Below are 12,349 nucleotides of genomic sequence, written 5' to 3'. Positions count from 1 at the left end.
CAGGCAAAACCTGTTCAGATGGTGAAATCCGGAGGCTGTGCTCCATCTTACCAGATTTCCTACAGCCAAGACGTGTTCAAACTGTGGCGTCATAGGATGGTGCTCCATTGCCATAAACAGGGTGTTCAGGACGATGCAGATGGTGATGGCCAGGTCCACGAAAGGGTCCATAACAATTAAGTTCACAATCTCCTTCAGCTTTATCCAGTAGGGGTGACACTCCCAGATGAGGAAAGTGTTGGCAAATTTATACCAGCATGGCGGGCACTTCCTCTGAGACTCTTCCAGCTCTGTAGTGAGTCAAGAACAAAGGGAGCGCCTCAGTCTTGGGAAGGAAACGAAAGGGTTAGGCTTGGCTGGTCTCACTGTTATCGACACGAGAAGGAAGGTGGCTGGGGAGTGCTAACTCTCCTGAGAGCTTCCCTCAGTTTTCCTTCTCTTGAAGGCAAAAAGAAGGCTGATCAGCCCCAGGTCACATCCCTGTACAATGATCTAGTTATAAACAAAACTCAACACACCCGTTTGGGGAGCGTGGCAGCCCTGGTTCAGCTGGCTTTAACATGCACAACTGTACGATCTCAGGCAAGGTAGTGCTGACTTCTCTAAGCCCCTGTTGCGTCATCTGAAAGGGCACTGACTTCTAAGCTACAGGACTAAAGGAGTCCTTAATTCTCCTCCATCACTTACGCACTAAGCGGTGGACAACAGACAGCACACGGCCTGGCATAAGGTAACTCCTCAATAAACGGTGGATACACATTGTATCATTAAACTATTATCAGAGAAGCAGAACACTCTGAAGCCAGACATATGTGGGTGCAATCAGCTCAGACAATTGCTAACTGTGGGCCTTGAGTAAATTACTTCGATTTTCTGTGGGAATTAAATGAGCTAAAATACATATAAAGTGCCTCAGAACACCCCAGTGTGTAGCAAGTGGTGCTATGGAAGTATTTGCTACTGTTACACACTTTCTTTACAGCAGAACCTGCATTAATCAAGCCACCATGTGGGCTCTCTTCTGCTCTTGAGGCTGCGGGAGTTCGCAGTGCTGTCAGGAGCAGAAACCATGTCCGTTCCTCTCTGCTCCTTCCCTCCTCTTTGTCATCTCTCCTCCCTTTCTCCTTCTCTTGCTCTTTTACCCATTTCCACTCTCGCCCTTCCCTTCTCTATCTTCTTCCTCTTCCCTTCCCTTGACCTCTTTCTTTTTTCCTTTTTCTTATTCTCTGGTCTTCTCTTCTCTGTCTCTTTAGTCTGTTACTCTTTTAAAAGCAGAACCCGTTGTTTCCAAACAAGTTCTTATTTGACCTCCAATACATAAAACAGACAAACCAGGAGCTGCTCTAGCTGAGGCAGGAAGAGGAGCTTGGAGTCCAGTGTAATCCAAATCTTCCCCCCTGAGGTGCTGCCTCAGGTTCCTACGACTCTGATAAAACCAGACTGAGAATCACTGGATGCAATGAGCTTGAAGGCAGTTTTACAATGCGAAGATGGGAAAGGATGATCAAACACAGAGAGCCATTCTGCTACAACAATCTAGGTTTGCTGCTGCTGCTGCTGCTGCTAAGTCACTTCAGTCGTGTCCGACTCTGTGCGACCCCATAGACAGCAGCCCACCAGGCTCCCCTGTCCCTGGGATTCTCCAGGCAAGAACACTGGAGTGGGTTGCCATTTCCTTCTCCAATGCATGAAAGTGAAAAGTGAAAGTGAAGTCAGTCAGTCGTGTCTGACTCCTAGCGACCCCATGGACTACAGCCTACCAGGCTCCTCCATCCATGGGATTTTCCAGGCAAGAGTACTGGAGTGGGGTGCCATTGCCTTCTCCAAATCTAGGTGTGAGATCCTTTCAAATTAAACACAAAATATAATAGATAGCATTACTAAAGTTCAAGAACCTTGATCTGGAAGGATGTTCTTTAAGAGGTATAACTCTGAAAACTCGGCAGCATGATAGTCCTTAGAGGCCAGGTCTTGGTTTTGTGGGGTTGGATACAACTGTGTCTCCTACTGCCCTAGACCTACTCAAATCCACTAATGAAATCAAATCATTTGGGGAACAGAAAAAAATTTCCCAACATTTCACCAAGAACAAGATGGCTGCTTTGTATCAGTCTACTTCCCCCATTTCCAACCAGCTGGAAGGTGCCCATGGTGATGGCTTTATTTTAGATGGGGTGCTTTGGTTGGGCTTCTGATTGGCTCCCTGGTTGCTAAGAAAATAGGTTGCCTTGGTTTTTCAGATTTAAGGGCCACAGTAAGCGCCACGTGGGAGTCTGCGTGGGAAAGGAAGTCTGTGAAGAAAATTTGCTTTGGCTTCTTCCTCACAGAACTCCCTCCCTTCCCAAGGTAAATTTAGTTTTATCCCAAAAAAGAAAATTGAAAAGGTTCTCTTATTTCCATAAATTCTTATAGTACATATTTGGAAATTTGGTTCCGTTCCTTTTTTAATCTCCTCCTTTCTCCAAGTGTCTGCTGTTTACCGCAGGTGGAGGTTGAAGCGGTGACTGTTCACGTTTCTAACAGTTGATACAGTTGTAATGTTTTACAATGAACTAGGCTCCAAGTCCTCCCCAGACAGCAAAGGGCGGGGTGGGTTTCCCTACCCTATAGGGCACCAGAAAGGGATACTAGGCATCTCCTCCTCCCATTTACAGAGACCAGAAGATCGCTGGGATAATCTTTTCTGTTTCACAGAGACTAAGTAAAGCTGTGGAGCTCTAGGAGCTAGAAAAGATCGACTAGGGGAGTAAGGAGGTTTAGGAAGTGCCTTGCAACTCTGCAAACTGTTACGGGCCCACATGCCTGGAGCAGTGGAAGACTGTGGTCTGGAGAAATGTGTTAACCGATGGAGAGAGACGTCCAAAAGTTTGCGGAGCTTCTTTTAGTTTGTTCCTGAACATTTTCAGAGAGGTGACTGTAATCTTCCCAACCTCGAGGGCACTGGGGACTGTTTGCAGAGAGAGGCCTCAGGATTCCTCCAAGATGGCAGCCTCAGCAGACCAGGAGGTTTCTGGAGGCAAGGGCCTTTCCCAGCTCACTTCAACAATGGGCCAGACACTGGGAATACATCTGGTGAACAAGAGTCGCCACCCTCACAGAGCTGACAGCCACGGTTGGAAAGGAAGATACCTGGTAAGCAATTGCACTGACACTTTTGAAGCTGCTTAACCTCAGAATCAATAATGCTAAGCACCATCACTTCCTCATTTTTACTTCAACTCCCTCCCGCAGCTACTGTTTGAGAAGTAAGACTGCATCACTCTCTGCCAATATCCCATGCCTTGTCTGAAATATCCCCCAAAGTTATGGCTCTGCTGACAGTGAATTCCACTGAGTTTACTGGATCCTGGTGAGCATGTTTGCAATAGGATGGGGGGGGTCAGAGCAGGCAGGATTATCCCATTATTTACAGTATTCTGGAATTCTCCACTGTGGTTTCTAAACCATTATTTAAGAAGTCTGCTTTTTTGGACTAAAATGATGTCAGTTTCCTAACTGAAGGTCTGAAAAGAAGAAACGATTATTCATTCAATGCTGGCTTTCCTTGTTGCAGCAATCATTAAATACAGAGGGAGCAGTGGTTAAATAGGAATAGATCTTTCTTAATGTCCATTAATTCTTTCTCATATCATTCAGCTCCAGCCAACCACTGTTCTTTGCTTACAGCAGCTCTGTCTCATCAGCTTTAGCAAAGAAAATCAAATATTAGGAGAGGGAATCGGAGGGAAAGGCGGCACAGGTGCTAAGGCCCCCAAAAGGACTCCTGCAGCCCCAGTGCTCCTCCCCAGCTTCAAGCACAACAAAATTCAGCTCAGTACACATCTTTTGAGCATCCGCTTTTGCCACGCCCTGTGCCAGGCCCCTGAGGTAATCAATAAATCACTGTTGTACTGCATGGATAGTTCTCCTGCTCTGATGTTTTCACCAGGAATAAAATACGCCTGGTGGAGGCTGTTAGCTTTTCTTTCTCAACTGCCATAGACAGTCAGAGAAACCTTGTCTTGCTCTCCAAATGAAGAACAAAATTAGCCAAGGTTCTTAAGCTATTTAATAATATATCTTATCTTGGAATTCTTATGATTTGCAATTATTTACCTGTTATCTCAAAGTATAAAGTTTAAAGATGTTCTATCAGACGATGACCTCAATGAGAATTAAAGAAATCAGGAGCTGAAAGCAGTTAGTTCAGTGTTCCTTTTACTTGATACACTCTCAAGACCAGCCTAGGTTTAGTCTAACTCCTTGCCTATGTGTGCAGATGTGACCAGTCCAGGGGAGCTTGAGGTTCGTTTCTAGGGATTCTCCTTGCACCACAGATGCCTGCCCAACACACCCACACCCACACACATACCCTCCCCCAAACACGCACAGACCAGAAGTGGTATTTCGCTTAAATGACTCAAAAAAAAATAAAAAAATTGTTCCAGGAACACAAGAATAAAATGAGTCTCCTTATCTCAGGGACTCTAAATATTATGGGGTAGCCTGGGAGCGTGGACTCTAAAGAACTGCAGTCAGGAACAGTGTGGGTCTATCAAGTGACAAATCAGCTAAAATAACATGAATCAAACGAAGAAGCAGCATTTGGAGTCAACCAGAATCCTGTGAGAAAAAAAATCTAGTCACTGAATCTACCATCAAAGAAATCCAGAAGAGCCTGGCATACAGACCATGACTGGACCGAAAGTGGACCTGTGCTGGGGGACTTCGGGGTAATGGGAAATGCTTAGTTGCCTCTCAGCAAGTCAGGCTGCGGTGTGGAGGAGCCCCTGACATGAAGTCCAGGCTCTGACAGCCACGCTGCTGCAGACACGCTATGGTTCAACAGTGGCCGCTCTTCCCTGGGGCACCAAGTGTCAACGTAAGGGGGGTTTTGGCTTACCTGTTCACATGCCCAGTGTATTTATGGATATGTGGGGGTGTTTAAAGAGAGGCAGAATTAGGTATAATCAAAATGCACAGTGCATTTGTCCTTAAGGGAAAACCAAAAGCTTTGTAAGTAGCTAAAAAGGAAACAGGGAAGGCACGTCTGGTGGTCGGGGGCACGAGGGGCTTCCGTCATTTCATGTCATGACAGTTCTTCAGTGTACGCTCCTCTCTGTTTCACATCAGCTCATCTGTTCCTCACCTGTGACAATTACAGAGCCTTCCCAACATCCTCTGGCTCACTCTTACGTTGTTCCTTTGTACTTCTTACCTATCTGTGCACAGTGCTGGCAGCAGCTTTGAAGTCCTTACTGGATTCTCTGCATGCAGATTTGGGATGCTGGTTTCTATAACCAACAGACTCTATTCCTAAAGCTCAGAGACAGTTTTTCCAACCAAAACTCAGACCAAGGGACTATATTCATATTACACACACTACATATTTATATCCCAGCAGCTTGGACCAACATCACAGGGCACATACCTTCCACCAGTGTATTTGTAACAACACTCAATATACTGTTGATCCTGTCCTTTCGTCCATAGGAAGCCAGTTGGTCCATAGAAACTAAGAGAGATCCAGGGCCTTTCTTCTTAATTTCCACCTCAGTTGTAGCCTTAAAAAAAAAGAAAACAAACAGGAAGTTGGGTGAGTGAAGTCTTGTAAATGTTAAGGATATACCTTACTGGACATAGTCCAGAGGAACAAGAACATACGCTCTTCATTAGAGCTTTTTATTCTAATCCTACAGTCCTATTTACTTCAAGAGGTAGAATGACACAAATTGGCCAGGGGTCATCCTTCGTTCCAGAGAGGACAAGACCAAGTTGTTTAGGTGCGTATAAAATCTACGATGAACGCAAGAGCCTGGCTGGGACCCACATACTTCACCTGCTCAATCTAAGCACGGAGTAGAAAGACCAGATTCCCTGGGGCAATGCCATCAGAAGTAGACCCTGAGGTTTTCCTGTCCTCGTCTCTTCTCTACAGCATTTGGATAGAATTGGACCATATGATGAAAAAAGTCAAATTCACCTGTACTTGAAATTTCATGAAGGGCCAAGTCCCTGAGCACACTGAATATTACAGATACTGTCTCCTCCGTGTATAGGAACACCGTCACTCTACCAGACTGTCACTTTCAAATGTCAAACCTGGGCCTCATTGAACATTAGCAAGTGGAAGGTCTACCCCAGATATCCTCCAAGCCACTAGAAACAAGTATGGTAGGTTTTGCTATCTTAATGAAAGACATTGCCTCATATAGGTGTACCTTGCCTTTTTACATTTTTATTTTATGAGCTAATCTGCAATGTTCAAATTCCCAACCAATAAAAAGGGCAGAAAATACCATCAGATTGTTAAAGTATTTTCCACACACTCCACCCTCGGCAATGCTGGTACGGCAGATTACAGGAAAGGGTTTCTTAATGTCTCTCGATTGTGTTCTTTGTGCCAACCTGAATATTCTACACCATATTAGACTTAATAGGGTGGCTTACTGCTACTGCTAAGTCACTTTAGTCGTGTCCGACTCTGTGTGACCCCATAGACGGCAGCCACCAGACTCCCCCGTCCTTGGGATTCTCCAGGCAAGAACACTGGAGTGGGTTGCCATTTCCTTCTCCAATAGGGTGGCTTAAAACCCAGCTTTCTAGTAACCATGTTGTCCACTGTAACACGTCATCCATAATAAACTTGGGGGCTCCTTCCATGTGAAGGGAAGAGGGCAGAGACAGTCACCGTCCCTCACAGGGAAGACATATGTTTGTACGAAGCTAGAGAATTATTTGTCTAATTAGTGCCAGAGTGTTCTGAAAAGAAAACAAGTGTCTTTGGAGAGCTACATCAGAAAGTCTTTTTATTCTTATATATATTTAGATTTTAAGAACCATACTGAAGAAAGCTCCTGGCAGACTGTATCTTTATCCCATTGTAGTATTTTATCAGACAGTTTCAGATTCAGAGATTTGGTTCACCTTAGGGTTTTATTTGTTCTATTTTGTTTGTTTGGCTGAGCCACAGAAGAAATGGAAAAGAAAAAGAACCGGTTTCCTTGGGAATTCCTATATGCAATACTATACAAACATCTGCATTTTTAAGAATGACTTGTTAACTATTACCTCAGTTCATGATAATGTATATTTCTTTGAGAAATCACTTTTTGCTACAATTCCCAGCCTGATATTCATGACACTTTAAATGAGATTAAACTACTACAGTTTAAGAGTGATAATCATTTAAAAATGAACACAGAAAGTCCCAATACAGTGGACATTCTTATTTCTAACACCTATTGACTCTAGATTTTTACTGAACTGTCCTTGTGCAAATCTACAGTAGCCAGATTTCATAATGCTGACCTCCAAGGCACTGTAAAACCTAGTGGACTGGCTGGTTCATCAAAGATGATGAAACTGCATTTAATATGGCTTTGGTACTAATGCAGCTTACTGTTTTCTGGGCACACTGGATATAAGAATACATAAATTCTTCAGACTTTAATAACATCAACTCTAAAAAACAAACTTAGTGAAAATGCTATCTAAAAAGACCTGGTCAAATTATCAGGTTATCATTTATTGATACCTATTCAAAAGAAAACAATTTTTAGCTTGGGTTAAAAATATCCACAAAAATTAAAGAAAAATTAACCTCCAAACTTAATATTAAGATGGGACAGGTATTATTTATATCTTTCTATGTAAAACAAAAGTAAACTACAGCAGGACTATGTGAAGACAACTTTGAAATATTAAAATTTGTCCCATAATCCATAATGTGTTGTAGAACTATAATACACACTGTACATCACTTAAGTTCAAAAAAGAAACAAATGAAAGAAGATGCCAAGAAATGAATATCTCAAAGCCCATATTTAGGGAACTTTAGAGGGTCAAAAGAGAAATTCATTAATTATTTTTTTACAAAGGCAAGAGTATTTAGCTTCAGATCAGATCAGATCAGTCGCTCAGTCGTGTCCGACTCTTTGCGACCCCATGAATCACAGCACGCCAGGCCTCCCTGTCCATCACCAACTCCCGGAGTTCACTCAGACTCATGTCCATTGAGTCAGTATTTAGCATAGATCCAAACAAATGGCTCCACCAAAAATCTTGGTAACAATAAGATATCCAGAAAATTCCAACATATTTGCAAATTAAACAATAGTCTTCTAAAGATCCATGAATCAAAAAGATGATCACAGGGAAACTAAAAAAATATTTTAACTGATGATAATGAAAACATAATACATCAAGATTTATGGGATAAAACTAATGAAACTGTTAAGAGAAAAGTTTTCAGCTTTAAATGTTTATATTAAAAAATAAAAAAGATATAAAATCAATGCTCTAAGCTTCCACCTAAAGAAACTAGTAAAAGAAGATCAAATTAAACCCTAGGTAAGTAGGGTTTCATCTTATTTACCTTTCATCTAGGTTAGTAGATGAAAGGAAATAGCAGTAAGAATGGAAATCTATGAATTAGTAAATGGACAAACAACATACAGTTAAAAAAAAAAGGTCAAATATTGGTTCTTTAAAAAGATTAGGGGTGGGGGAAGGAAAAAAAAAAAAGATTAATAAAACTGATAATTCCCCTGGCAAGACTGATCAAGAAAAAAGTAGAGAAAATGCAAATTATAATTTTTAGGAATGAAAAAAGCAGATATTACTATAAATCCTATAGTAATTATTAAAATAAAAAGGATACATTATGAACAATTTTATGCTGTTTCATCTTAAATGAAATGGACAAACATATCCAAACACAACTTATAAAAACTGACATAAGAAGAAATAAAAAATCTAAATAGCCCGTATTAATTTACAAACTAATAATAAAAAATCTTATCACTAAGAGAACTCTAGACCCAGACAGGCCTCCACAAGTGAATTCCACCAAATGTTACGGATGGAAGAAATAATACCAATTTTACACAAATTCTTTCAGAGAACAAAGGTTAAGAGAATGCTTGTCACCTTGTTTTATATGGCTAACATAACCCTGATATTAAATCTGACAAGAATATTACAAGAAAATTAGAGACCAAAATCTGCCATAAACAGAAATGTGAAATTCTTAACAAATATGAATAAATAGAATCCAACAATATACACAAAGGATACTATATAATGACCATCAGGGCTTATTCAGGAAAGCAAAGTTAATTTAATACTAGGGAAAAAGTCAGTGTTATTCATCATATTAACAGAATAAAGGAGAAAAACCACATAATCATCTTACTGATGCAGAAAAAAGAACACTTAACAAAATTCAACACTTCTGCATAAAAATAAAATTTCTTAGCAAGCCATGAATAACAATGTAGCAGTTCCAATCTGACAAAGAACATTTATGAAATCTATAGCCAACATTACACTTCTCAGTGAAACATAAAATCCTTTTCCTCTAATACTGGAGACAAGGTAGGATGTATGCTTTTATCAATTCTATCCAATTTTGTATCTAAAGTCTTAGCTAGTGTAATAAAGCAAGAAAAATAAATTAAAAACATAAAGACTGCAGTTGCTGCTATTCACAGAAAATATTGTACATGTAGGAAAAACTATGGAATTTAACAAACAAACCCCAAAATCAAAACCCTAAAACAAAAAACCCTCCAAAGCTAACAGAACCAATACACTAATTTATCAAGGTCATGAGCTATAAGGTCAATACGCAAAAATCAACTGTATTTCTATATTCTGGAAACAAATAATTGAAAATAAAAATTTTAATTATACCTTTTACAATAGTAATTTGAAATTAATTAATTTGAGTTGAATCAAAGACCTAAATGTAAAACTCAGAACCATAAATCTTATACAAGAAAAACATCTTCATGTTCTTGGGGATCAGCAAAGATTTCTTGGATAGGATGCAAAAAAAACATCGTGGAAGAAAACTAACTGATACACTGTACTTCATTAAAATTAAAAATTGACCTACCTAATAAAGGACTTGCATCCCCAACATACAAAAAACTAAAAAAATCCACAAAAGATAAACAGTGCAACTGGAAATGGGCAAAAGATGTGAATAAACAATTAATAAGAAAAGAGTAATGTGAAGCCAATAAGCATATGAAGAGATAACTGCATCATTTTCATCAAAGAAATGTAAATTAAAATCATAATAAATAAATAAACACATTTTTAAAAAGGGACTTCCCCGGTGGTCCAGTGATTAAGAATCTGCCTACTAATGCAGGGAACACAGGTTCGATCCCTGATCCGGGAAGATCCCACGTGCTGCAGAACAGCTAAGCCTATGAGCTGCAACCACTGAGCCCGTGTGACACAATTACCGAGTGGGCGCCCAGAGCCCACGCACTGCAACGAGAAGCCACCACTCGTCACAACTAGAGAAAGCCTGCGCGCAGCAACAAAGACCCGGCACAGCCAAAAAGAAATAAATAATTTTAAAAATCTTAACAACATTTTATATCCACTAAAATTCTAAAATCAACATTAATTATGGGCTAGGAATACGGAGCAACTGGAACTCTAACACATTGTTGGTGGGAGTACAAAAAATGGTGTAACTATCTTGGAACACTTGTTTGGTAGTTTCTTATATAAATAAAGTTAAACATATATTTACGATATGACCCAGGAATTTCATTCTGAGGTATTTATTCAATATAGACAAAGACACTTATTTACAAAGACAGCTGTACAAAAATGCTCTCAGCAAGCCATACTACCACAGCTGGAAATAATGTGAATGTCCAACAACAGGAACACGGATAAACAAATTGGGGTATATTTATACAATAAAACACCACTCATCAGTAACAAAGAAGGAACTACTGATACACAAAACAACATGTACATCCAAACATTCTGTTGAGTGAAACAAGCCAAATAAAAGCTACACCCAATCCCAAAGAAAGGCAATGCCAAAGAATGCTCAAACTAGTGCACAATTGCACTCATCTCACACGCTAGTAAAGTAATGCTCAAAATTCTCCAAGCCAGGCTTCAGCAATATGTGAACTGTGAACTTCCTGATGTTCAAGCTGGTTTTAGAAAAGGCAGAGGAACCAGAGATCAAATTGCCAACATCCACTGGATCATGGAAAAAGCAAGAGAGTTCCAGAAAAACATCTATTTCTGCTTTATTGACTATGCCAAAGCCTTTGACTGTGTGGATCACAATAAACTGTGGAAAATTCTGAAAGAGACGGGAATACCAGACCACCTGATCTGCCTCTTGAGAAATCTGTATGCAGGTCAGGAAGCAACAGTTAGAACTGGACATGGAACAACAGACTGGTTCCAAATAGGAAAAGGGAGTTCGTCAAGGCTGTATATTGTCACCTGTTTATTTAACTTATATGCAGAGTACATCATGAGAAACGCTGGACTGGGAGAAACACAAGTTGGAATCAAGATTGCCGGGAGAAATATCAATAACCTCAGATATGCAGATGACACCACCCTTATGGCAGAAAGTGAAGAGGAACTAAAAAGCCTCTTGATGAAAGTGAGAGGAGAGTGAAAAAGTTGGCTTAAAGCTCAACATTCAGAAAACGAAGATCATGGCATCCGGTCCCACCACTTCATGGGAAATAGATGGGGAAACGGTGGAAAGAGTGTCAGACTTTATTTTTCTGGGCTCCAAAATCACTGCAGATGGTGACTGCAGCCATGAAATTAAAAGATGCTTACTCCTTGGAAGGAAAGTTATGACCAACCTAGACAGCATATTCAAAAGCAGAGACATTACTTTGCCAACAAAGGTTCGTCTAGTCAAGGCTATGGTTTTTCCTGTGGTCATGTATAGATGTGAGAGTTGGACTGTGAAGAAAGCTGAGTGCCGAAGAATTGATGCTTTTGAACTGTGGTGTTGGAGAAGACTCTTGAGAGTCCCCTGGACTGCAAGGAGATCCAACCAGTCCATTCTAAAGGAGATCAGCCCTGGGTGTTCTTCGGAAGGAATGATGCTAAAGCTGAAACTCCAGTACTTTGGCCACCTCATGCTAAGAGTTGACTCATTGGAAAAGACCCTGATGCTGGGAGGGATTGGGGGCAGGAGGAGAAGGGAACGACAGAGGATGAGATGGCTGGATGGCATCACTGACTCGATGGACGTGAGTCTGAGTGAACTCCGGGAGTAGGTGATGGACAGAGAGGCCTGGTGTGCTGCAATTCATGGGGTCGCAAAGAGTCAGACACGACTGAGCGACTGATCTGATCTGATCTGATTTTATTTGCATATGGGCCTGCAAAAATGCAAGAAAACTAACCTACGATGATACAAATCAGAAATGGTGGTTTGGGGGAAGAGAGCTTGCCTAGAATGAGGTATGAGGGTACTTTTTGGGAAGTCTCATAGTAAAGAGGAGTTTCTGGAACAATTCTCAACTGATCAGACAGTGCCTCCTCCACCTCCCTTTTACCTACATCTTTGGTA

The 12,349-nt window shown here is 40.8% G+C and overlaps 1 protein-coding gene across 2 annotated transcripts in view; it reads right to left on the bottom strand.

Moving 5' to 3' along the window:
* The window catches only part of SCN8A (sodium voltage-gated channel alpha subunit 8), a 123,845-nt gene that overhangs the window by 43,678 nt on the left and 67,818 nt on the right, over positions 1-12,349 (bottom strand). For both annotated transcript variants that reach the window (XM_070370822.1, XM_005908705.2), the window contains exons 12-13: positions 5,411-5,543; positions 52-290 (exon numbers count right to left, since the gene is read on the bottom strand). In XM_070370822.1, coding sequence (XP_070226923.1) covers positions 52-290; positions 5,411-5,543 — 372 coding nt within the window. The remainder of the gene's footprint in view (positions 1-51; positions 291-5,410; positions 5,544-12,349) is intronic.

Source organism: Bos mutus, chromosome 5 (assembly GCF_027580195.1).
Source record: "Bos mutus isolate GX-2022 chromosome 5, NWIPB_WYAK_1.1, whole genome shotgun sequence".
In the NCBI taxonomy this organism is placed as follows: domain Eukaryota; kingdom Metazoa; phylum Chordata; class Mammalia; order Artiodactyla; family Bovidae; genus Bos; species Bos mutus.
The sequence above is the reverse complement of the archived record's forward strand: the minus strand, read 5'-3'. Positions and strand labels throughout refer to the sequence as shown.